Source organism: Ostrinia nubilalis, chromosome 12 (assembly GCF_963855985.1).
Source record: "Ostrinia nubilalis chromosome 12, ilOstNubi1.1, whole genome shotgun sequence".
In the NCBI taxonomy this organism is placed as follows: Eukaryota; Metazoa; Arthropoda; class Insecta; order Lepidoptera; family Crambidae; genus Ostrinia; species Ostrinia nubilalis.
This window is the reverse complement of record NC_087099.1, coordinates 3958920-3986688: the sequence shown is the minus strand read 5'-3', so window position 1 is coordinate 3986688 and position 27769 is coordinate 3958920. Positions and strand designations below refer to the sequence as shown.

The window sequence follows — 27769 nt, the reverse complement described above, 5'->3', positions numbered from 1 at the left end:
TTTCAAGTGAAACCTTAAATTCAAGAAAGGATTATTTTTTAATTTATGAAAATGCTCTCCATTCTTAGTGGGAATGTTTCAGTGTTGACAACACTTCTGAAATGTCAAAATTCCGTCGAATTAAAAATCAGAGTTTAGGCCTACGTCCTACCTTAGTTTTTCAAGTTAGGTATTTAAAATCCAACCCACTTAATATAAATATAATAATAAATCATTCTTTATTCAAGTTACTAGGACTCAGTTTGTTAATACTTAGCCTATACAAATAATATTTATTTGCCTGACACGTTCCTAGCACGGTCATGGTATGATACAGTGTAAGTAGTGGGTTTACCTTTAATAGCCACGCCAAGGAAGCGGGAGTCTAAAAATGCGGGGGGCTGGTGTGGTGATGGTGTGAATGGTGACTACAAATAGCTGCTTAAGGCTTGGTATTTCTGCTAAAGTAGGTATTTCGCGCTGTCAAAATCTGCGCGCGCAATACTTCGCCGAAGACAGCGCGCCAAAGAGCTCTCGCGGCTACACAGTATAGAAATACGCAGTTTAGAAATACGCAGTTGGTTAGGTTAGGTTGACTTCCTTCCGTTCAAGCGTCACACTCACAGCACTTTCTAATACAAATCATATCCAAGTGATACAAATTAAAACAACTTTCAAAATTTTTGGGAATATATTTTAGAATCGAATAAATTTAGAATATAACTGCCAAAGTAAACACGGTTCAAAGAGGCGTGGCGTCACCCGACCTTCCGGGAGTTCCGCGCCGGCTAAAAGAATTTCAAGATTACGTCACCCGACCTATCGGTAGATCCTCGGGAGCTTGAGCGATTGGAAAAACATTTTATGATCAGTTACTCGTAGTAGCGATTATTTAGAGCTTGGATAATAAATTATAGTTGTTGCAATTCACGAAACTTTGCATGAGGTTAATTACATTAATCAGTACACGCATCAATTTTGTTCAGTCTTTTTGTTTATTAATAAATAAAAATATCATACCAAAATTGCATACATATTTGTTTGTATTGGTCTGGGTGTTTTCTTTCCATAATTTATGTATAACGTATGTACGGGACCACACTCGGCCTCGTCGGCACGCGCACCGACGATCGCCAAACGGCTAGAGTACCTTCTGTACTCGCCACTCTGCCCGGTGAAGCTGGAAAAGCTCTTCAAGCTACCAGCGCGCGTCCCTTCAAAAAAAAAAAAAAAAAAAAAAAAAAAACGGGACTCTGTATCGAAAATCACTATGAGCAATGAGCATCACACACGGTTACCTGGAGTACATTACCGCAGCAATTTTTTTATAAATGTTGTGCTTTATAGAGTCGAGAGTATAGCAGATAATTAGTCCACCGTGAGCAGAAATTTGTCCACTAATAGCAAAATTCGTTCAAATTATAGTTTTAAAGTTATTAGGAAAAAACAGATTTTGCTGGGGTAACGTTTCAAACATTACCCTGGAATTTTTTTTTTTTTTAAAGTCGTTCTATCCCAGAACCAAATACATGGATAGATAGCTCTTGTTACGTAGTAATTTGTCCACGAATAGCAAAATTTGTTCGTGTTCCGGTTCTCAAGCTATTTAGAATTTTGCTGGGGTAATGTTTTGTGATGTCCCAGATCTCGTAAATGGCTCAACGCAGAAGTTTGAAAAAAATACCAATGATAGACCTTGATATGTCCAAATTAGTTCAAACATTAGTCATTGATTTGAATGATAAACACCAGTGTAATTAAAAGATTTCGAAATTCAGATAAAACGGATTTGTGAGTAAACCAGTACTCTTACAATCGAATAAAAAGGTGTAGCATGTACCCTTGGTACACCTTTATAACCACAGTAAATATAAATGATGTGGCTTTGCGCAAAAGAGAGATTTCAAGAAATCTAATTTATTTTAACAGTCTTACTTTCGTGGCCGAATACGCGATTCCCTTATAACAAGGGAACATGGCATACAATGGACAAATTAAAATGTTCCTTGAATAAGCTATCCTGTTAATTTCAGCTTATTACTTATAAGCATACGACTTATAAGAAAGTTATCGAACTGCAAAAAAATATCAGGAATTCTTCTATAAGCCGACCAAATTATAAAGGTTACAAAAAAGCGACCGTTCCATACATCAACTCCAGTTTTAAATCCGTTGACATCTGCTGCATCTGCCATCTTTTTGGTTAGAATATTCTTCCATCTTGCAGCGTAGACCTTTAGCTACAGACCTTAGACAGTATTTTTGTGAAAATTCTTACGGATGGTGGAGGAAGGGACGCTCTAGACACTCAAGTCTACAAGGAGTCACATCAACTCCAGTTTTAAATCCGTTGACATCTGCTGCATCTGCCATCTTTTTGGTTAGAAGATTCTTCCATCTTGCAGCGTAGACCTTTAGCTACAGACCTTAGACAGTATTTTTGTGAAAATTCTTACGCATGGTGGAGGAAGGGACGCTCTAGACACTCAAGTCTACAAGGAGTCACATGAACTCCAGTTTTAAATCCGTTGACATCTGCTGCATCTGGCATCTTTTTGGCTAGAAGATTCTTCTATCTTACAGCTTAGACCTATTAGCTACAGACCTTAGACAGTATTTTTTATTATTTATTTGTGTCAGTGTGCTCTTCTAAAGAGTGTAAGACGATTGTATGTAGGTACTATTAAAATGAAATTTTATCTCATTGGTTTTGTCTCATATTTGAGTACTATGTATCATGAGTAGAGTCTTCGTTTAAAAGGATGCGAACGATTTAAATTTCAATAGGTAGACAAAATTGATAATTCTTAATTATCAAAAATTTAAGCTTTCTCCAGTAACACTGATATTATTATACTGTGACTCATCAAAGTCGATTTGAGTCATCATTGTCAAAAATATTGACAAATCGCGAACTGTCACGGCCAAAAAACTGACACGCGTCCGTCCTCCGTAAGCGCCACCGCGCGACTGATTGAGATTGTTCAAGCCGTCATGGACGATTTTTTCCACATTTTTTAACATTGTAACTAAATAAGACGCAATATAAAAATTTCATCCGTTAAAAGCCCTCAAGTTATTTCTGAACTTTAGTTTAGTAAAAGATTTAGAATCTCAAATCGCTTATTTTAAAAATAAAACCATAAATAGAAAACGAATAGAGGTAACTTTGGGAATTTATTCTATCGAGTCAACTTCATCAAATCGTGTTTCCATCCGTTAATAGCCCTCGAAAATATCCTCAACTATGCCCAATAAAAATCTTAGCCTTTAATTTTACTGTTTAGTACCTCAAAAATGAAAAATGAAAACCTCATTTTCGCCATTTTCTCTGCTACCCGGCCTTAAAATGGAAATCACCAACCTGCGGATCTGGAAACGGAGACCAAGCTCGAGGGTCGACCCGTCGAAATACGTGTGGTTTTCAGTAAGAAGAAATTCACAAGTTTTCACATTCACAAGTCCATGTTGTCCATGTCGTTCAAACAAACGAGAGCGGCCAGCGGTTTTTGCGCATATTTTTTTACTAAAGTTCGTCGCGTGGAGTGACGCACATTGGCCAGTTACTTGCCGATAAACAGATCGGCGGGAAACCAATTTATGCAGCCAGCTAATCAAAGAATTATTTGGAGTCAATGAAGGAAAGGAAGTTTAAGATATAGAGAAATGTATTAGAGTTTGGCCATAAGCCCAACCATCTACACTTATTGCAGTTTACAATGTAGTCTCGAAAATGCTCCCTCCAGTCCAGCAACGCACAGCGCCATCAAACGGGATTGACCCCGAGGTTCCGGTTAGTCTGAATTTTGCTTGTACCTATTTTGTTTCTTGTTACTTACCAAATGCATTGTTTTTTAGGCAACTATTAAACAACAGTGGGAACCATATAATTTCTGTGGTGGGAATAAGTTTTAAGTGGGATCAAGCCCCACAATCTGCCGTACAACGTACCCGAAGGAGGAATAATAAAAAAAATACCTAAACAAATTATTGTAACTAATAATAAATAATAAAATACGAGTAGAGTTGAAAATTACCTGGAAAGTTTCCATAGACCCTGGACCACCAGTTTAATATGATTTCCTTTCGGTACGATTAAATATTTTCTTTATTTCACAACGGCTAAAAACTATTTTCCATTGCTGTGAATAGGATTACATTTACATACTCTGTGGTTTGACACTTGCAATTTTTGACAGGTCTAGTGAAGTAGCTACATAACAGATTATTACATGTATCGATTTAATCATATTAATTGATTGATTATACAGGGTGGAAAGGATAGGTGTGAGCGGCAACCATACGAGGTCGCAAAGTCGAAATTCGTAAAGAGCACATCGAAATCTATAGAAATAATACCAATTTTCATTAGGTACTCCCGGAAAACTTTCCAGGTAAAGCCATTATTTTCTACCAAACGAATGGACTGTAATACTTGAATAACTTTAGAATACAATATGAAAAACGTAATACGTGCCAATAAAATTTGAGGTTTGCCCTTGATTTCCCTAGGATCCCATCATCAGATCCTGACTTGGTGGCAATGGGACCACATCAGAAGTGTACCCTATCGAACAAAAAAATAATTTTGAAAATCGATCCCCAATTGACGGAATAATCGGTGAACATACATAGAAAAAAAAAATACATACAGCCGAACATAAATAGCCTCCTCCTTTTTTGAACTCGGTTAAAAATATAACATAATACCACAGATAATATAATACATAATACCAACAATAATATTCAATATAATAGCTAGATTTTGCTGGAAACATCTTGATTTGGATATTCGTTCCTTGAAGAAGTACACACGGCCACACTGTTAATTACTATCCATTTCCGTTTTTGCTCTCTCTCTTGGTGATTCTTTGCGATAGAACGATACGAGGCAATGGGTAGTTAACTTTAAAATGCCGATAGTACAGTCATTAAAAATGTTAATTCGGATAAGTGGTATCTGTCTGTACATCGATTAAGATCGGAAATATTTTCGCATCACTATTGTCAATTGTGACTTGTGACGTCATTTGTCACATCGTGTTTGTTGTATGAAGGTGATTGTTTGAGTGTAATTTATTTATTTTCACGGCATTTTAAATTATTTCGGAACATTAATTATTATTGGTGACTTGTTTATTCAGTTAAAAGAACATACATACCAAATAATATCAAGGATAACCTTTACTTTGTTGTGATCTTGTGGGATCTGTAGATCAGAATGGCTCAGAGGGAACGTCGCTCCAATGCTGGGAATCGCATGGCAAAGCTGTTGGACGAAGAGGAGGAAGATGATTTCTACAAAACCACGTACGGTGGCTTTCAGGAAGTAGCTGAGGATAACGATTATGTGTAAGTTCATTCAAAATTTTGGAGTGTTTTTGTATGAAATCTCATTAGGTTTCGTTCATTAGGCTCGTTTTGGACTATGAAATTAAATAGAAAATGATGCTCACACAGCAGTAGGTACATTTCAACCGTACCCTCTGACCCCAGAGGAATATTGTAAAATATACTTACCTGTTTGTGAAAAAATGTTACAAATTCAGACACTATGAAAGAATTAACCTATATTAAATAAAGAAATGATTGTTATTATTTTGAATATTTAACATTTCAGTCAAGAAAAAGAAACGGAGGATGTGGTGGACTCCGATTTTGATATTGATGAAAATGACGAACCGGTGTCTGATCAGGAAACCGATGAAAAGCAGAAAAGAAAAGTTGGCACTAAGGCATATAAGGTAATTTATATTAAAATGCTAAAGAATTGTGGATTTGAGTGAACTAATGCTCTGAAATATACATCACTAAAATACCACAGAATTTCTGTGGTATTTATGCGATTCATACTAGCTATTCAATGAATGACATTGTCATATTCTTATTGCAATCATTAACTATTAGTAATTAAGATTGTTAATGATCCGTTAGTATTTAATGCCATTAAAAACGGCTTTGTTACATTTTTAAGGTAAATCTTTAGGAAAAACAGCAAAAATTACAACAAATACTTTAAGAAAGTGAAGGATTTGTGTATCTACTGGATAATGTTTTTCTTGTAGGATCCCAACAGAAAGAAGAAAACAGCAGGAGCATCAGCAGCAGTAGACAAACCAAAAAAAGTCATTGTAAAGAAACCAAAGGAACTGAAGCCAAAAGAAGAAAAGGCTGATAAATCAGAAAAATATGCTGATATTTCTTTTGGTAAGATTTTGTATTATTTTCCAACCAATTCAAAGTTAGCTTGCTAATGCAGTAAAGTGTAGAACAGTAAAATAGCATTAACCCATATAGACCGATAATTATTTTTGTAAAAAAAAAGTGTTTCTTCTGAAAAACCTTACTAAGGGAAGCTTAAAAATGATAAAAAAAATAGAAAAAAAAATATTTAATAAATAGGGAGCCGTGGGGGGCCCGTACCATATACGGTACGGTAGGTCTATATGCATGCAATAAATACGAGTTTTTCAAACAAAGTTTTTATTCATTTTTTCGTGTGATACAAAATGAAACATTCTACGTGAACACCAATATCGCACTTGATACACCTTGTAGGACATTGTTTGTGGCATTGTCCACACCTGGTTCGTTTTTCCTGCTTAGTAACATAGTGCTCTTTACCATCATATCGAGCGTCTGAAGTTATTGAAGATTGCCGACTAGGACCTGGCTTGTTTCGTTGTTTATTGGAATCAATAATCGCATTAGCTATACGACGACGGAAATTTAGTAAATCCAGGTTGCCTTTGTTATGCCTGTAGAGCAGCCAAGCATTCTGTACATACATGTCAATGCAATGGAGAATCAAAGGCATGTACCATTTTTTTCCTCGAATGCTAGTTCGCAGTGAAGATATGTTCTGGTCCGACAAATCCACTCCTCCCATATTCTTATTGTATAACTGAATAAGACGGGGTTGCGGTACAGATATTTTCTTTTTTTTTTGCTGTGAGTACCGTTCAGTTTTGTGGATGGGTTCAATACCAACTGCATTGGAACAAACTGATACCATACTATTGTCGTGCCACTTGCATATTATGATATCATCAGATACACGGTGATCGTAAAATCCTCTTTCTTTGGCTTTTGCTTCTTTATTTCCCAGTAAAGGGCACTTTCCAGACCGATTTTCTCTTATAGTGCCAGTCACACGGAACCCTCTCGCAGTCAGTTCTTGGACTAAAGGCAAACCAGTAAAGAAGTTGTCTATAAAGAGATGGTAATCTTTACCATATCCCAAACTCTCTAATTGATCTGCATAGGTCAAAACTACACTGGCGCCAAGTCCAAGCTGAGAATATCGTGCATTGACAAATGTAGATGCACCTTGATACGGTTCAAACCATGCGATGTAACCTCCTGATGTGGCACCAACCCATAACTTGTATCCATATCTTATGGGTTTACCGCGAATAAATTGCTTGCAACCGTGATGCCCAAAATATGGAACCATTGCCTCATCGATGCTATGATTCTCCTTACGTGGACAGTTTTCGAGGAACTTTGCAGCTAGAAGTTTTAGTAAAGGGCGAACTTTTGCAAATTTATCCGATTGCTCTAAATTCAGATTGTCAGCCACATGAATGTTGGAGTATATTAGTGCAAATCTATCTCTAGACAGTGCTGAGGCAATCAAACCATTTCTTGAATCTGGCGCATTTTCCCAATACATTCTTCTTCTGTTGACTTGAGAGTAGCCACTTACTAACAAAATTCCAACCAAACATTTCATTTCTTCTATTTTGACGTCAGCGGGAAGAAATTTTCGTGCTAAATATCTATTTGTTTCAAACGGTAGCAATTCAAATAAGTCTTCAGAAAAGAATAAAGAAAACCATTCTATAAGGTGTTCTTTCGACAGGAACGTCATAAGAAGGTAACCAATTACTAGGTTTTGGCTGCAAGTCTCTTTTTCTCCAATTATATTTCATGAGACGTTTTTTCAAAGGTTCCTGCGATTCACGAGGCACTTCATCTTCATTATTTGGCTCTTCTACTGATGCATCAAGCTCTGCTGGTGCCTGAAGCAAACTCGGAGGCAAATTATTTATATTTATATCATCTTCATCACCTGAATCTTCGTCGGTATGATCATCGTTTGCTGTGTCAGGTGGCAGCAGAAAAATATCAATATCTTGCCCCTGGTTGCTGGAATCATCATTTTCTTCAAGATATGTCGCAATATCGTGCAGCGTCAAATACCTAAAACAAATAAAAATTATGAAAATCTAATTGTATTTTTATGTATATTTTACTCGTGCATAGACCTACTGTACCCAATACGGTACACCTACTTTACGATAGAATAAAGTATACTAAAATAACCTAATTGGTATTTGTTTTGTAATAATTATATTTAATGAACCCTATTTTGTAAAATAAAACACATAAATAACATTATTAGTAATAAATAACATTAAACTTACTTTCTCGAAGACATGGCGAATATTTTTTTTGGTTTCTGCCGGAGAATATCAACAATATTCCAAAAATCACTCGTCCAATCGTATTCGTAAGTATGTTTACTTAAAACTAACACTTCGAGCTAGCTGTCACAAAGCAAAAAATAAACGATTAATTTGTGGGTACTTCAAAATATTTTTATAAAGTCACTGTACCGTATACGGTACGGTCGGTCTAAATGGGTTAAGAAATCGATTTTGAATGCAGTAGGTATAAATAAGGTCAATTGGTTATTGTTCATTGATATCTATGCAGAAGTGGTTTAGTTACTTGTTAAATGACTTTTGCCTTTGTACAGTGCGTAATACAGTAGGTACACATGCAATATGACTAAAAATTACATTACGTAGGTGTGCATCTTCCCTTTGGCTATCATTAAAATGTATTCACTATGATTTCAGGGCGCAAATCAATCAGGCAGAGTACAGCGGTAAAGTCAGCAGAAACGCTGCAGAGAATCAAAATCCGGTCCGAACTGAAAAAGAAGAAACCAAAGAAAATTGAAGAAAAGATGCCCACACAAGAAGAATTGCTAGAAGAAGCCCTTGTTACAGAAAAGGAAAATTTGAAGAGCTTAGGTAATGTAAAGAATAGTTAAATAGATTTGTACATCATTGAGGCTACTCATGCTTTTATTTTCAACCGACTTCATTATTTTTGTGATTTAGCAAATACTTTTTGTTTTTCCCATTATTCTATTCTTCTTGTCGTGTCGACAACAAACCTACACAGTGTCAGCCCAAAACTTCGCCTTCATTAAATCTTCCTGCGTGCAGTTGTTTGGGCACGCAGGGCACGACATCATGTGCTTCGTCGACTGGGGAACAAAACCTTATCATTATTCTATGAATTTGTCTTCATTGAGCTAAAACTGTTTTAGTTGTGGTTGTTAAACCTTCTTGGGGTGTTTTAATGTGAAGATCTTAGCTCAAAGTAGCAGTCATAACAGAAGAATAGTCTCGAAAAAAAAAACACTTACCTACAGCTTGTTTCCTTATGTTTCAGAAAGGTTTGAACAAATTGAATTGGAGAGGAAGAAGATACGTCCTACAAAGAAAACGATTACTGGTCCTGTTATAAGGTGAGAATAATTTGTTTTAAGATTAATTTTTTATTTAAGTTACTGAAGATTGAATTTATTTCAGGAGCCATAATTATAATTCCATAAAATGCTCATGATTATGAACATTATAACTTAGTTGATTTTGTCTGTGATCTTAAAATAAGTGTGTATCTTTCAGATATCATTCGTTTTCTGTACCGATTTCAAATCCAGACGATGAAAAGACAAGTTTAACGCCGATAGCAGATCTCACGCTAAGTGACATCATCAAAAGTGAAGAAGGTAAGTGTATTTTGATACTTACATTGAATTTATAAAGTTTAATATCCTATGGGGGAGGCCTATGTTCAGCAGTGGACGTCCTGTGGCTGAAATGATGATGATGATGAATATCCTTTGAAGACATTCATTATTGGCAATTTAAACTACTGGCGACTAAACTAAAGGCGCCAATGTAGGCTATCGTTTTTATAGCAAGTGACTTACTCTACAGTGGCGCCATCCTGGCGAGAGCAAGCAAATGCGATAGTCCTCCCTACCGCTTTAGCGATCACCAGTATCTCTAGCACGAAAAACTTTCGACTTCGAATCTTTTGCGTATTCGAATCGCCATCAAAAGATTTAGTACGAAAACTAAAACAGCGCCCTTGTGAAAGTGTCATAAGGTGATCTTGGTATGAGAAATGGTTGCACGAAACTTATTTTGACAATCAAAATTGTCATTGAGTATCGAGTTTTGTCGAATTCGCAAACGATTTGAAGACGAAAGTTGTTCACGCTAGAGGTTCAGTTATGATTTTCTTAGCCACGAACACGTGACATTACTTTACTCTAAAGTGGCGTAAGTTGGCGCCAACTGATAGCCCTTATTCGGCGCCAATTAGTAGGCGCAAATACGGATTCTGACATTTTCTATAATGAGTAATATTTATTTATTTCACAGGCTTTCTGCCAGATGAAAATGCAGATGTGTCAATGACGGATCTGAAAACAGAAACAGACGAATTCGCTAAGACTGATACAAAAATTGATGTGGAAGTTATCGGTCCGGAAGATGATTTGGATGTTGAATCTTTGCCGTAAGTAATTAATGAAAGTACATTAACGATTCGTTATATTGATTGGGGGACACGTCTAAAAGATGTTAAGTGACTTTTTATTTAAGTATTTGACGATTTGTAGGTCCTTCCCCTATGATTTCCATGATAGTACCCATAGTACAAGCTTTGCTTAGTTTGGGACTAGAAGCGCAGTGTAAAATTTATTTATTAAGTAAATTGAAATTATTTGAAATAAGTTCAATATTATGGCAATGAAACATAATGATCGGTTGGTAGCGGCCAGCATCCAACGCCTTTCTGCTACCTTTATGAGTTCGTCGGTCCACTTTGTGAGTGGAGTCCTACGCTGCACTTTCCGGTACTTGGCTTCCACTCCAGAACCTTGCTGCCCCATCGGCCGTCAGTTCTGCGTACTATGTGCCCTGGTCATTGCCACTTCAGCTTGCTGTTTTTGTGTAATGAGTGCAATTTGTATGTGATGCCAAAATTCACAGTTTTTGTATTCCAGGGATGTTATGGATATTCGTAACCGTAACCGAAACAATCGGATATCCGAAATAAAAAAAATATATCCGTAACCGTAACCGAAACCGATTCAAAAGTTTCGGATAATATTTATTTATTTATATACCGGCCTGTTTTACCTTTATCATTGGTACCGTCCATAGTGCATAAAGTGACTGTGGGTCACGCAGCATCTTGCTATTTGAACTTTACCTTCTTAAAATTCTAATATCCGTAACCGTATCCATAACCGAAACTTCATATCCATAACATCCCCGTTGTATTCCATCTAAAATATTTTTGCGATGAAAAATTAATAATTTATCCTTGATATTTCAGTAAAGTAGAAAAGCCGGACAAACCTAAGAGCAATCAAGTGAAACACTACGAGCGGACGTTGCTATCTTTCGAGAATGACATCAAAGATAGAGCCTTCCGCTCTTGCTTCCCCAAGAGGCCGGTCAAGAGGAGGCGAGAACTACTGTGTGCTGTCACTAAGTATGTATTAGATTATTTATTTATTTAACCCTCAACTATGGTTAAATAATGCCCACGTCAAGTTGAACTATATGGTGTGATCCGGAAAACCAATTTTGCACATAAGAAAATGTCAGGCCAGGAAAAAGCCAGGAGCCATTTTCTACCAATCAAGCAGATAAAGTGAATATCCAGTTTACTATCTATAAGTACGACTGTTTAGCAATGGATATTGCAGTCTGTACTACTGATTGAGGAGGAGGGGGATTTGGATTTTGGAGTGTCGATCCAGAGGTCCTGGGTTCGATACCCAAATATGGCATTCAGATAGGTTTAGGTATGTCAGATACATATGACGGAATTAAGTATGACACCAGTGATATAACTTCAGTCAGTTGTTGCAACTAGGTATTTATTTAATTCCCACAAGGTGGACCGACGACATTATAAAGGTAGCAGGAAAGCGCTGGGCGCAGGCCGCTACCAACCGGGTAACATGGAAAGCATTGGGGGAGGCCTATGTTTAGCAGTGGACGTCCTATGGCTGAGATGATGATGATGATGATTTATTTAATTAAGTAACTAGTACTCAAAAAGCATTATTTATTTTACAGGAGGCCAGCCCGCTACATAGACCCGATCACCAAACTGCCGTACAGAAGCGTGGACGCGTTCAGAATCATTCGGGAGGCGTATTACCAACAGCTAGAGGCTCGAGGTGACAGATCCGACCCACAAACCGCAGCGTGGTTGCAATGGAGGAGAGCTGATGCTGCGTCTACATACGTCCAGATACATATCAAGTGAAACGGAGATTATAATGGTTAGACTAGTTCCATTGGCCCCAACGTTGGATCCATAAAGTTAATATACCTATAGTCTGGTCTGTGAGCACGTATAATTTTGTCCAATGACCCCAAGCTACCCATCCTTATCGCTCGCGCGTAATTATATTGCTGTCGCGCTCGCACACTTACTGCGGGCGACCGTCGCACAGTCGCGACAGCGATATAATTACGCGCGAGCGATAAGGATGGGTAGCTTGGGGTCATTGGACAAAATTCTACGTGCTCACAGACCGGGCTTTAGCGGAATAGAGCAACAAAGAACTGAGCGAGTGAGATGTCACTAGCACTGTGTAATAAAAAGAGATGCCGTCGCCGTCACGTCAAACAGAACCGTCTTTTGCAACAATTTGACAGCTCGTTAGCACTTATTGGCATGCTGAAAATATGAACTCTGAGATATTTTCAGATTTTACGTGGTGACTGGTTCAATGATTGATTTATTGTATAAAACAGTGAAATAATCCTGACACTGTGACACACAAATGACATCCAATGTCATAAAAAAAAGGTTTCGTTTGACAGCTCGTGGTTGTTGCTCTATTCTGAAGGAATATTATTTTTATGAGCTATCGTGACTTTTAACTGTAACTGTATAGAGCCACGCATTGGACTAGGGACGTTGGGGTCAACGTGTGTAGCCAGCCTTATAGTAAATGTAAATACGCCCATAGATGGCGTTGTTCAGATGACATCAAGTTCAATTATACCTTATGTAAGTGTAACAAGTGATATTTTGGAACAAAATTTACTACGCTTATAATGTATTGACTGAAGAGTCCTGTTTTAGTAGATATGTAGTCTAGAATCTGTATAACTATTGGTGATGCGGTTGTGTAAACTAAATATTGAGACTTATATAAAACGGGACAGCATTAAATTCTAATTCAATTTATTTTCGGCTTATATTTTTAGTCTCTCTGGGCTGTTTATATTAGTATCAATTAGGATTTTGGAGTGAATACACTTTCATTGCAATATAAAGGGATATTTTGCATGCTACATATTATTTTTATGAACAAATGTAATGTAATAGCTTTCAGTATTGTAAATTATAGACAATTTGTAAATAAACTGTAAATATCAATACTATTTGTTTCAAAAAACATTCCTATTTTTAAAACAAAACACAAATAAAGACATTAAAGTAATTTATTTTAAAATAAATAGTTACAATAGAAACACAATAATACTTAATCATTAAGTTAGATTCAATATCTGTACAATTGTACAATAACTTAAAAATATTAAATTATTATGACCACTTATGAAGAGAAGGGACACACGATACTAATTAACTGTAGTTAACTTACTGTTAATTATTTGCAAGTTATTGCTGTTATTCTTATTATAAAGGATTTAATTGGTTCAAATAAAAAACTGAGTAAACCTAAAAAATCTACGAATACTGTCATCATTGCTTAGCCCGCTAAATATAATATAGGTACGGTTATTTATACGTCTACTGTGAACGCAGGGTTTAACCTTAGATCTGGCACACTGTTCCTTCGTGGTCTCTTATCTAATAGTTCCTTAAACGATATAAGACCAGTAGCTTTAGCATCTAATCTAGAATGGTATTTGGACGGATCAGTTGTCGGCAAAAATGGGTATTCTGTCAAATAGGTCTGCGCATTCTTTATTTGGTTTTCCTTAGCAAAATCGTTCAGTTGGGAAACCGCGATCTCGTATGGACTTAGTTTGTTGTCTGTGATATTCTCCATTGACCTAAACGCCTCGAGTACGGCTTTCTTGTGTGGTATACCCCTCAAACTGCCCTGGCGACTCAATCTCCCTTCCATGACGTCATTAAATAAATCGTCTACGTTAAATTTCTCAGATATTTTAACTAGTTTTGACGCACCAGCTTCCTCTTGCTGATCTTGTAATTGATTCCAGATTTTAGATATTTCAGACGACGGCATCGAGTGTGATTTTATATTTTTCTTTACTCTGTTCTTTGGACGACTATTTTCTAGAGATTCAGTTGATTCGGTTGATGATGATTTTTTTTTCAGTAGTTGCTCGCATTCGTTCAATTTGCGAGGTTTCTTTACTTCTCTGAGTTCTTCCAATGACTGGAAATATTCTTTTGCCATTTTGAATCGAGATTTGTAATCCTTTTGCTCTGATTCGGGGTTTCTTTTTGGTGATGACTCCGATGATTTATCAGGGCTGCTTTCTACAATCTCTAATTCTATATCAGATAGACTCAAGTGTGTCGTCTCCTTATCTTGATTTGAGATTATTTCAATGTCGATTGATTCAGGGATACTTTTGGCGTCAGTACATGCACTGCTAACGCTCTCATAGCTTATATTCCAATGTTTTCTTGAAGACAGAGATGGTGATTCAGAATTCGATTCTTCAGCTTGATTCCCTGTAGTCTCTGGTCGAATTCGTGGAACCGGTTTGTTGACAGCACCTGAGGAATTACAAATCACACATTAAATAAATATCTAGTTACACAGTTGTGATAAATGATTGTTAAAAGTATTTTTATTACCTGAATGTGCACTGTCTTTGTTAGAATGCGAATCCGAACCCATCTTACTAATCTTCTTTGTAGACTTTGACTCAACTGAAGTCTTAGATACACTTTCGAACAGAGAAATAAAGTTTTTGACGTTGATTTTAGGCAGCTCATCACATGACTTGTATTTATCTAGACCGTCATCTTCAGCTTGGCATGTCGCTTTGTTGAAAATGTCCATTTCAGATTTACTAAACGTCTTACTACGGAGTTCAACTGTCTTTTTGTATTTCTGCCGATTTTGAGTCTGCTTGGTCATATCTTTTATTGTGTTTTTTACGTAATGCTTTTCTTTTGCAGTTTCAGTGGAAGTTGTGTTTGAGAGAGTTTCGTCAAAGCTCTTATTAAAAGCATTCGATGCAATCCTGCTTCTTTTTTCTTTCAAGGAAAATGTACCTGGTTCTGCACATTGTTCTTTACCTGCATCGATCTTTTCCACTTTAGCTGCTAGAATATTTTCAATTTTATTACCTGCGATTTCCTTCATTTCTTCAATTATTCCAGAGCCCTTATCACTGTCTTTTCTTTGATAAATATTATGCAATGACTTACTTTTAGTTCGAGCCCATGGGGTCTTTTCTGTGTGTGATATGCTATGGAATAATGATATTCGACTAGATACTAAGCCACTGTCGTGACACTCATTAGTAGCACCGCTAATATCTACCGACGATTTATCTTCGGTGTTTGGTTTTCCTAAAAAAGTATCAATTTTATTCAAAATTTGTTTTCTTGAGGTACCGAAAAATCTCTTAGGACTTGTTTCAAATGCTTTGTAAACTTCTTCTGGTAGTTCCTGTTTGACAGGTAGAGTGGCTGATCTTGGCTTGTAGTCATCGGTTTTTTCCTCCAAGAGTTTTATATCATCATAACTTTGTTTGGTGTCTTGTTGTGAAATATCTTGAGTCTTAGTTTTAGGAGATTTGACTCGGAAACATGTTGTTTCTGTCTCATTCTTCTCTGTTTCCAACTTATCGTCCCAATATTTCTTCCATTTATTTACAAGTTTCTCGTCTGATCTAGTATCGTCTAAGGAGACGTATCCAATAGAAGGAATTTCATTTCTCATTTCGTTATTTTCAGGTGATGAATTGGGTGATAGATGAATATCACCTGCACTCAAAAAGTTTTTGACTATTTGTTTTCCACGTCTTTTGGTCAATGAGTCGTTTTGTCTCAACTGCTTAGACGACCAACGCCTTTTCTTTTGTAGCGTTGTCATTTCTTGTGATTTTGCTTCTATTTGGCGGATACGGTCATCCCAGTACTTCTTCTTTTCAAGTACAATATTAGTTCGATTTTCACCGAATTGAGTTTCATCGTTATTTCTATCATCGTCAGTTGTTTTTTGGTTTTGAAGGGTCTGACTTACTGAAACCGATTCAGTGACATTTGCCTGAACCTCAGAAATCTTGCCTTCTAATTCGTTCGCATGTCTCTTCACATCTGTTATCGTTTCAGACGCAGAATCGACACCATCATTTGATTCAATAGTATAAACTACTTCCAAGCTCTGAAGTTTATTGTCTTCGTTATTTGTCGTTGTGGACTCAGTTTCGGAATTAGGGAAGTAGTCGTGATACATATCATTAAGTTCGGCAAATGCCACTGTGATCGGATCCGTCTCGCCAGGTTTAGACTGTGATGTTTCGACCCTTATATCTTTTATACCCGATGAAAGGCTTCTGTCACTCTCTTCGATGATCGGTGTAAACATTGGTTTTCGTATTTCCCACTTGTTTGGCCTCACTTCTTCTATCTTTGTCTTGCCAACATCGTCTTTTAATTCATTACATGTCTGCCAAAGTTCTCTCTCAGCTGGACCCATATTGGTAAAGTCTTCTTGTTTTAGCCCCAATGAGTCGTCACTAGGAGAAAACTTTTGTTTACTCAATGTGTCACATGCGTTATCGTTATTATTGCTATCAGGTGAACTATTATTGTCATCAATACTTACATACGCAGAATCCCATATATCTTTTTTTGGTGTGATATTATCTCTATTGCAAGACATAGCTTCGATTTGATAGGGTTCAAGTTCAGTTTTAGACTCGTTCACAATTTCTACAAACTCTGAATCCAAACTGTGAAATGTCGAGGAAGTTGCAGACTGGCTATCAATCTTGCAAATGGGTGTAAGATTATTGTGTAGGGGTGTTGAAAATTCAGAATTGGATTCTGCATTTACTGATTTTGTCTTGTCTTTTTGGCCATGAAGATCATACGTTTTTATGACAGTTATATTTTCATTATCACTGGTTATAATTAAGGAATCCATAGGAGGCGCTGGTGACGATGCTCTTATTACAGGCGGCAGCGAAACTGGCGCACCTATTATAAAGTCGGTGATTGGAAGAGATTCATGAAGTCCTGTTTGAAGATGTTGGTGAACAAAAAATGGATTAATAAATTCGTTACCAAGCATTTCTTCTGTCAACATTTCAGTTTTTGGATCTACATACACTGAATCGTCGCGATTTTTTACTTCACCTGTGATTATTTTTAGTACTGGTGTTTTAGGCCTCTCAAGTTGAATAATGTCCAGATCAACAAAAGGATTCTTATGATTCGGTGATGGTGTATTTTCGTCAATTAATATCTTGATAGGTGTTTCAGGTGTTTCTTCATTTTGTGAGTTGTTTGTTTCAAACTCACTGGGTACAAAAGTACCTAGGTTCTTTTCTGTCGCAAAGCTGTCCTCATAAGTATCTACCAAGAAGGGATTACTGCTACTGGGTGATGATGACATTGCCATCAAGATGTCGTCTTCTTCTTGTTCATCATATGAAATCAATTTGCTGTCTTGAATACCTTCAGATAAATTCTCAATGGAACTATTATATTTTTTAGTTTCAGTTATTAGTTCTGGCACATTTTCTACTGTGATATCTTCTTCGTATGGTTTTTCAGTCTTTAGTGAAACTGATATATTTTCAGGAATGATGTATTTGTCTCTGACGTCAGACATAGTAAATGGGTTGAAATTCGATTCACTAAACGTTGAATTTACTATATCAGGTATATCTTGTTGGCTACGTGGTCTAATAAATTTCTTTTCTTTTTTCATTGCTTGTTTCTTCTCCTCTAAGTGATCACTGAATGCTTTACAAACACGATTTTGCATGACCACCTTTTGAGCTATTGTTTTGAATTTTTCCGTTTTCTTTTCAATCAGCTCTTCATTTATGATGCTTTTGTTGCCGATATTAGTTTTTCCAGCTAGTTCTTCATATTCATTAGTTTCAGTTGTCATTAAAATCCTTGCTTCATCTGCAGTAATTTTCTCCAGTGTCCCATTTTCCTTTAGCAACATTTTCTCAGTGACAAAGTCAACTATTCTGAGAACAACTTTTCTGTCGGTTTTTACGTCAACTATGTCTATTTCTTCTCCATCTTCTAAACAGAAACTCTCATTTTCCAAGATACTGATGATGTTTTTAGACGCCGTCACTGAAAACGGTGACCCAACAATACTTTGTCCTCTACTTGTGATAGAAATTTCGTATCTCCCCTCGAGATGCACCGTATAACTGATCTTCGTGTGATCAGATCGCGTGTCCGCTTCGATTTCGATATCATATTTGGTTTTTGGAATGTAATAAGTTTTATTCATATCATTTTTGCCGTACGACCGTAAGTAAGTAGCGCCTTGCGTAATCGGTAAAACGTTTTCCGTGTAGTTAGGTTTGGTTTGCAGGCCCAGTAATTTTTGTCTGATCAACTGCGCTTTACCTAATACTGGTGGTAGTACTGTCATTCCGTACGTGTCTTTGGGGCCTCGTATGAGTATCGTGATTTCTCCTGGATCTAATGATTGTTGGGCAGTTGGGTAGACTTTGAAGTTCACTTTGTTGTTTACTTGGGCTGCTGCTAAGCCCGAGCCCCTTGCGACGTAGTCGAGGGTGAAGTGCGAGGTCTCCGGTGAGGTCCTCTGAGATCCTGGCTTGGAGACTGGCGGTGTTAGTTTTGCCAGCGATTGGCGGATGCGGTCTAAGTAGGTAGCGAGCTTCCATTCTTGATGTTTGCTTAGTGCGTCGTTACTTTCCAGCTCTTGTCTGGAGAATACCTGGAATGGAAAAGATTCCTGCATTAGCGTATTCAAAGTGATATTCCAGGCGCACTGGCCCCGCTTCGGCTGGCCATTGCAGCACCGACAGGTTCTGTTCTTTGCTCGAGAATACTATTGACGCTATGGCTGCTTTTGCTATGAGTAGGATACGCTCCATGAAGCGACCACAAAATAAAATCTGTCTCGAACGTCTAGGGCCACTCGTGATGTAACATGACACTACGACTGTTTTTGACTATGCGTAGGAGACTCCGTGAAGCGATTGCGAAATTATTTAGAGGGTAAAAATCACTGAGTATCTTACCGGTTCAACACCAAGATAGTGGTCGGCGATGGCCTGCGCGTGTTGTAGAGACAGCCTAGTGGGCGGGTGGCCAGCGCAGGCGCCTGGTAGCGCCGCATCTAACACTCCGCACACCAGCCACCCGTGTCGCCAGACCGTGTCCAAACGCTCCACGCGCACCGGCCCTGCTTCGGCTAGCCATTGCAGCACTGATTGCTTCTGTTCTTCGCTCGAGAATACTACTGGAATGGATAAAAGGTACACCAGTTATTTCATTTGTATAGAATTTATTTAGGTATTTTACTGACTGGGTATTAGGGGTCAAGCTAAGTATAAGACAGGAGTTGCTAAGAAAGAGGGAACGAGAGGTGGGAACAGTTCCATATACGCTGACGTATATTAGGGAAGTGTTCTTGTTTGTAAGTTAGTTTTTGGGACGATTGACTAGTCTAATTTGGGACTTCACTATCATGGCATACTCTTTAATTTTTCTTGCCTAGTGTAGGTAAATGCATTCTTTTTACTATCATCATTTTTATTAATAATTGTCTTAATACACTGCTTTCTAATTAAAAGCTACAAATGAGAAAGACCTCTAACAAAAGAAGGTAAGCAATATATCACTATGTTACAACAGTTACTGATTACCGTGTGGGACTGTCCGACAAACTAACTCAAAATCATACAAACATAACTTATCAGTTTCTGTGATCTCAAAACGGTCCACAAGTGCATTGTTTTATTTGGAACACTGATAATATCGTGGCAAAGGTTAACGGGTTTAACTTTACTAAGTATTTGACTTCTGAACCTGGTAAAAGATCGCTGCGTTTCCACTGTTTAAGATTTCGGATGGCGCGCCTTAAGAGCTCTACCTGGCACACATTTGGGATCAGTGATGTTCATAGAACGTTTTATAGTTGAGAGCTGCCTAACGCCTCCGTTGTTTGATCATTTTAGAAATAGACTTTGAGGTTGTTACGTTTGTTCTAATGTGGGACATCTGTAAATCAACCTGATGATTCAGTGCTTCGGTGGGCACACTATTGATCGTTCCGATAAAGCCAAGTCAAACGACTTTTGTAAGATCAGTTGTCTCATTGGTGCGCCAACACAACATCATGCTTACCTACGAAAGGACAGTAAAAACGATTTACCATAATTTTAATGAACATCATTGTTTTCTGTACATAATAATCCAACAATGGAAATCGCTACCAGCACTGATCCCGTTCAAGATAACTTCTAGAATGTAGGTAATGCGTGTTCGCAGTGTTATCTGAACCACTAATCTTGGCCAAACAGTGAGAAAGCGTAGAGTGGTCTTATCAAGTGCACATTGAGATTTTCGACCATTTCCATCTTATGATTACCTGTTGAGTTTAGGTGTGGAACTGGAGATTGTTATAGGATAGTGTGGTTATGTAGATAGACCTACTTGTATAAAACGATCGTACCTTTTTTCAAAAAAAATTTTTTCAAAATTCTATTGTTCTTTTTAGGTATTTTTATTGGTTGATTGGTTGGACTAAAAATATTGATTTATGAGGCCTTTAACTTATAATCGAGACTTATGGGAACGCACCAAGAGTACATACTATGGATAGTGCTTTTACAGTACTCTACAATAGTATTCTGACCAATGGTTCTGACAATAACATTTGTAACTAAGTAATCACGAGAAACTGTCCCGACAGATAGAGAGAGCTCCTCCTTACTATTGTAAGAATGCTTGTGATCTCTCAAAAAATTTACGAAACTGATGTAAAGACCTTACATCAGTTTCCAAAATTTTTTAGAGGCCGTAGGTATATTGAAGTTAAATTTTCATGCGTACAAAATTACGGGCACAGGCCACAGTGCAGCGGTCAGTGTTAGTTACTTAGTTATTGATAATGCGTTTTGGTTCGTTGAACATTATATCAGTTTTAAATACTTACTAGCTCTAAAAGCCGAGTCAATGTGCTTCAGTAGCTTGAACAAGAAGCTCTGCTGCCCCCAGAACAGAGTCAGCAGCGTCGCCGGCGCCAGGTACCGAAGGGTCGTCAAGATGGCGGCGAGGGCCGACGACCACATGCCTCGCTCAGACTCCAGCTCAGGATACTCAGGGATTGGGAACAACCCTGCAAAGGAAAATGGGCCTTAAGTATGATGATTCCATTAGCGATCATACAACCTGCCCCCCTAGACAAAACGCACTTTTTGATCGAATCGAAAATCGAATCCGTCAAAACTCCATACAAAAAAGGGGCTTTTCGACCACTTTTCGACTGGTTTGCGATTATAATTTGCACTTTGTCTAGACCCACTGTGTGTAAAAGATTGTTCAAACCATAGAGATCTGTAATCTGTGGTTCAAACTAAGGCTGAGTTACACCACCAAACTTTGACCGTAACTATAACGATAACCGGTGATTTTTGTATGGAGTTTGACAGATTTTTGAAGTTTGTTACAGTCAAAGTAAGATGGTGCAACCCAGCCTAAAGGTACAGTCAGCGTCAATAGTTCGTGACACCAAAAGTAGCCAAAAAGTTCGCAACACGATAAGGTTGTGTTATCAACTTTTTGGTCACTTTGGTTGTCACTATTTGATGCTGACTGTGCCTCTTAGACGAATGACGTATATTTGTGGAAGGAGATTTGGAACGTGGCTCATCTATTGCAATGCCTTTTGTGTTCCTGTCCAAAGGAATGAAATTCACTGGATTATAATTTAAATTTTGAAAGATATCTGTCATAGAAGTTGCAATTCTTTTCTATAGGTAAGAGCGCGTATAGGTATTGTATTCTATTTTCTATTAGAACACCCGTTTACAGTTTTTGGTAGGTGCCTTTATCAAGTTTTGATATCAAGAGATATTTTCATATTGTATTGTCAGTTTTATCTTCACAGCCTTCATTGGTATAAACAATGCTAATCTCACCTTCATTTTATTTCAAAATCAGCGGATAATCTTGTCTAACTTCGTCACCCTAAGAAAATATTCCAAGCTGATGAAAATATATTTTATAAATTCTTTTTTAATAGCTGCAACTGTTGAATTTCCTTTCTAGGACATTGCAATAAGAATTCTTAAGATTTGAAAGAAAGAAAGAAAAAATATTTATTTGGTACTAAATGATACACTATTATTTTTTCTTCTAAAACAAAATACATTTATTTTTACTACTTCACTTTGACAGCTGAAAGAAAGTCGTTTTATTCATACATTTTATCCATATTTTAATACATTATTCAGTAATTCATACATTCAAATTACCTACTACTGCTAAAAACGTATAAATAAAAACAAAAAATATGCTCTCACTAAATTGTAATTAAACCAAAGTTTCAGTATTTAACTAAAAACCATTAGCCTAGCCGCAGACTTTAATCGGTCGATAGTTGGGTCGGGCTGTTAATCAGTATGGCCATGTATCAAAGTGCGCACATTGATAACAGCCGATTCTTCATACAAATTAGAATCGGGCCCAACTATCGGCCGAATAAAAGTCTGTAGTTTGCGGGGAGTCTAAGGCTGAGTTGCCCATCTTACTTTAACTTTAACAGACGTCAATATTCAGTCAAACTCCATACAAAAACACCGGTTATATTTACTGTTAAGTAAGATGGTGCATTTCAGCCTTAGTCATAGTTTCTACGGTGTCCTGCCTTTTACCCCAGCGGAATAGCAGTATTCGCGACGTGTAATGCGACTTTCGCCTCATAAAATAATGTTAATTCACTGGCAAGCTGTCCGTTGTATGAGGGTTTTATGGCCTCGAAACGTTTTTCATGTGCGAATAGACAGCGATTAGCGGTCTCTGTCGTAAAGAGACCGTTATGCTTGACATAAAGACTGAGGCATAATTGCTATTAGATTTCAGTTTGTCTTCAGGATCAAGCGGCAAAAGGTAACACAATCTTAGTCAAACAGAATTTATCGGCATACCTAAACCGTTTCCATATCGTCGCAGATGACCGCTGTCCCTGCGACGACCAAACCCCGCAAACCTGGGAACACCTACTTACTTAGTGCCCTAGATTCACCACACAAAGATTCGCACACGAAACCACTTCCCGCTTGTTAAGAATAAACCCCTATAATCTCGAAGAAATTACCAGTAAAGAAGACACAACAAAAAGCTTTAAAGTCTACGTATCATACATTGTTAGCAGTCTAAAATATTTTAACAAAACTTAAACAATCATACACTTATAACATCAATCACTGCCTTGCAATTGGAGTACTCCACTAGCTCCAATTGCAAGTGCATTCCAATAGCACTTACTTACAAAAAAAAAAAAAAAAACAGAATTTATCTGATTATCATGGATGAGTAGTTGAACAAACAAAAAAATTTGTTTTGATAACAAACTGAATATTATGTGGATGTAAAAAGTTTTTATTAAATTAAAATAAGCTTTCACAACTCGAAAACCAGCTGACACGACTTCAGAAATCATAAAACACACTCAAAACTACGAATCTCAAATGTCCAAATTACAGGTTAATTTACCTAAGCTTTATGATAAATTCAGGTTATTTATAATGTAGGTCTTTTTCAGGGCACTATACACGTCTAAAATTAGGCTTGAACTACCACGACCACCACTTCGGGACATTTGACTGGTGCTCAGAAGTGGCGAAAAAAACCAATCACTGAGCACGTAAAGATCGATTCAGAAAAATTGACAAATCGATAAAATACGAGTACTAACCAATGCTTCGCGGGTATTCCTGGCCGAAGACATTATGTTCGTACTTCTTCACCAGTTCCTCGATACTGTCGGACATTTTCGTTTTCGTAATCCTAATTTACTGTCGCTTCCATGATCCAGGCGCTTTAATTTTCAAGATTTTGTTTTAAATAAACATTTAAATAATGTGATTTGCATTCATATTTTGAGCCTAGTTGTGTGCATTCATTTTACTACGCAGTGTTGTAATATGAAAATGATTTTTTCAATAAAATCCATCCGCTTTTGGTAGATATAGATTTTGGTAGAAATAGATGGGACCTAGTAGAAAAACGAGCTACCTTTTGCTGCCAATAGTAGCGTGTTTAACTGATTTTTATGCTTTTGGTAGGTATTAATAAAATTAAATTTACACTATAGTTTTGATCAAGTGCGATAAAAACTTTTTGTAACCGACCGAGTTCGAGTAAAAAGTATTCATAATAAAGTTTTTATTAATATTTTTGTTTACCTAATTGTGTTTCAGGCCAGTAGTGACTCAAATTATTAGTTAATAAGGTGTTTTTTAAATTCTTTTTGTGTTATTTTCTTTGTCGCCAGTGTCTTTAAATCCCACGCTAATTTAATGTACTTAACCTTTGGGTTTTCCAGAAGACGTTAATAATTTCATGATAAAGTTTTTATAATGACATCAGGTACTTATGTACAATGTTCATAAGCCGGGCCGTAATTCTACTAATAATCATAATATTTAGCATAATTTTACTGTGGGAAACTATACTTAGAGACTTATGAATAAGAACATAATAAAATCCCTAATATTCTAGATATTACCTACAGTTCTTTCTATAGCATCTTATCATTTATCTCATCTATCACATCTCTTATCAATTCTGAAAGTGTTTTCAAACACTTTGTTGGTTATTGAAGTTTTTACCCGACTCTATTTTACATTGTAGTCGACGCAAATCAAATTTTGCAAACAAATTAAGGCGAAAAACAGTGACACCAAAATGTCTGTCCCTCTCTTGTTGGAGAAATGCTATTGCAATATGTTGAGGATTTTGAGTCAGTGCAATTTCTGTTATAAACACCTACATTATTTACAAAATTGCCAAAGTTTTGGACTATAAATTATGTTACACTAGCTTTCCGCCCGCGGCTTCGCCCGCGTGGAATTTTGTCTGTCACAGAAAAACTTTATCGCGCGCGTCCCTGTTTCAAAAACCGGGATAAAAACTATCCTATGTTCTTTCCCGGGACTCAAACTATCTCTATGCCAAATTTCATCAAAATCGGTTGCGAGGTTTAAGCGGGAAAGCGTAACAGACAGACAGACAGACAGACAGACAGACAGACAGACAGACAGACAGACAGACAGACAGACAGAGTTACTTTCGCATTTATAATATTAGTTGGGATTAAAAGTGCAAAGTTCAAAGTCAAGTAAAGCAATCCATTAACTTTCACTCTCCGTTCTGTTTGAATGAGTGGTTATAACAGTATCTTGATGTAAAATAATAGCGTAAAGAGCTTCCTCGTTGTGGATAAAAAAAATAAAAAATAATCGTATTATCTCTAGTATGGGCAAATATTGTGATAAAATAATATCCACAACAATCGACTAGTTTTCTCTATCTAAGATTGAATCAGATTGTATGATGGATGATATACTGGTTATCTACCGGTACTTTAACTGCTAGAAAATAACGTAGTAGAGGTATATAATATGTCACCGTAAAATTGTGAATTCCGTTAGATTATAATTTGACGTAGTTAGATTACAATCTAACCTTTCTTTTTTGAGGGGAAAAAAAGCGCTGAATCGCATACCTACCCTGCGGGGACAGGGTAGGTTATGTGGGGCTCACCAAGTCAGAAGGACGAGGCATACCCACTAAAAAGACCCCGCCTAACCTAATCCACTGTTAGTCTACAATTTCATGCGTATTATAAACTGACGGAGTTCCCAATTTCACGTTGAATATGTATACAAGTCACATTTCCATCTTTTTGAGGAAGTAAGCACATGTTTTGATTTAATTTAAACAAGCGCACTTTAAATTAAATTAAATTAAAACTGTCATTTATCTACATTCAAATGCCTAATTTGTATAGCCATCTGAATTAAATGCACTTTAAGATAATCGTTTGAGTGCAATGATAACGTAAGTGTGAGGTTACACACCTTATTATAATCAATATCAATAAACAAAAAACAATATTAATCGTCGTAGAACACTGGAATTTCCATGAAAGCGTATTTAGTCCTTCCTTGATCATGTCAATTTAAAGAAAAACAAACAAAATAAAGTATGTTATTGGTATTGTCAACAACATGAGCAGATTTTAATAAATAAAAATTTCCATATGCACCAACTGATAAACACTGATTGCGAAAAATATCGATTTCCTTTGATATGATAAGATAATCTTAAAGATTCACCTTTAATAGGTATGTGACGTTTTTAATGGGTTAAACATGGTTTAAAAGAGGTGAAAAACTTACCGATGATATGTAATCACCGACAAAAGTCTCAAATGAACTGCACGGTTCGGAAATATCATCCCATACTATCTTATCTATTCGAGAATGCTGAGTCTACATAGTATAGTCAACTACAAAAAAACCCTTTCGCCTAGGCACAGACCACCGGTTTTTAGTTGGCCGATAGTTGGGTCGGGCTGTTAATCAGTACTTATGGAGATGTATGAAAGTGTGCACATTAAGTTACACCGATTTATTATCGGCCGATCCTTCATACAAATTAGAATCGGGCCCAACTATCGGCCAACTAAAAGTCGGTGGTCTGTGCCTAGGCTGTGTCCTCAAATCTAACGACGACGAACAACACAATCTGAAACGGTTAAGTAGCCGAACAAGAGTTCAAAACACCAAAGAAAACTTTCGAAAACTAAAAAATACAGTCATTACCGGATTAGAAAAAGAACTAAGTAATTTTGAATTTCAAAAGAACGTGTCTGAAATCAACCTGGTAACATTGGTGAAAGTTTCACATAAACATTTATCTAGCCGAGTGTACAAAACACCTACACTGATAAAAGTGATAATGCCTGTTTTTAATGAATCATTGCTAAAAGTGATAATGAGCCACTCTACATTTACCGGCTAAACGACATAGGTATGTCAGTATTGTTATTGTTTAATATGATAGGCGTTTCCGATCTCTACAGGGTGTTTAAATATTTAAATCGTTGGTATTCTTTTAAAATTAGACTCTACTTCTAAATATTTATAACTCAAACTGACTGACTGACTGTCATAGTGATATATCAACGCTCAGCCCAAACCACTGGACTGATCGGGCTGAAATTTGGCATGCAGGTAGACGTTATGACGTAGGCATCCGCTAAGAAAGGATTATACGAAATTCCACCCCTAAGGGGGTAAAAAGGGATCCACGCGTACAAAGTCGAAGGCGACCGCTAGTATGACATAATTATAGTACGTTCCCCAAATAGGTAAGTGACAAATCCGTGAGTAGACTCCTATGTTAACAGTATGCCAATGATTTAAATTTCACCCTGTATAGCTTAGTGAGTTGGCGTCTTAACTTGGGTTTTGTGGGTTCAATTTTCAGACGGGACACGTGAAAATATTGTTTTAGAGAATTTCAACTTTATGTAACTTATCAACAGATTTTAGTGTTTTACATTGACACTTTTATCTCAACAGCCTTCATACGGTAAGTAAAGGTAATCTTGCCTTCTACGTTACTTCTAAAAATAATATTCACACAGGGTTGAATATTTTTTTGTCACGCGCTATTTTTGTTAAACTTTAAT

General features: G+C 36.9%; 2 protein-coding genes across 7 annotated transcripts in view; one reads left to right on the top strand and one right to left on the bottom strand.

The window, feature by feature from the left end:
- Positions 1-4970: 4970 nt before the first annotated feature.
- On the top strand, positions 4971-13482 carry LOC135076825 (vacuolar protein sorting-associated protein 72 homolog). 2 transcript variants are annotated; one of them, XM_063971292.1, is made up of 10 exons: positions 4987-5036; positions 5195-5331; positions 5600-5723; positions 6045-6186; positions 8847-9023; positions 9451-9526; positions 9687-9790; positions 10452-10587; positions 11413-11571; positions 12165-13482. In XM_063971292.1, the coding sequence occupies exons 1-10, from the start codon at positions 5031-5033 to the stop codon at positions 12355-12357; spliced, it is 1254 nt and encodes a 417-aa protein (XP_063827362.1). In that variant the 5' UTR covers positions 4987-5030; the 3' UTR covers positions 12358-13482. The 2 variants fall into 2 exon arrangements, with proteins under 2 accessions (XP_063827363.1, XP_063827362.1); XM_063971293.1 differs by having other exon boundaries at positions 4971-5331.
- Positions 13483-13532: 50 nt separating this feature from the next.
- The window catches only part of LOC135076820 (uncharacterized), a 41845-nt gene continuing 27608 nt past the window's right edge, over positions 13533-27769 (bottom strand). For 3 of the 5 annotated variants that reach the window (XM_063971269.1, XM_063971270.1, XM_063971268.1), the window contains exons 2-6: positions 23984-24106; positions 21221-21403; positions 19302-19522; positions 14902-18994; positions 13533-14820 (exon numbers count right to left, since the gene is read on the bottom strand). In XM_063971269.1, the coding sequence (XP_063827339.1) occupies positions 13850-14820; positions 14902-18994; positions 19302-19522; positions 21221-21403; positions 23984-24059 (5544 nt within the window). In that variant the 5' untranslated portion in view covers positions 24060-24106 and the 3' untranslated portion in view covers positions 13533-13849. Of the gene's footprint in view, positions 14821-14901; positions 18995-19301; positions 19523-21220; positions 21404-23983; positions 24107-26471; positions 26534-27769 lie in introns of those variants that run through there. The other 2 variants (XM_063971272.1, XM_063971271.1) reach the window with 2 other exon arrangements.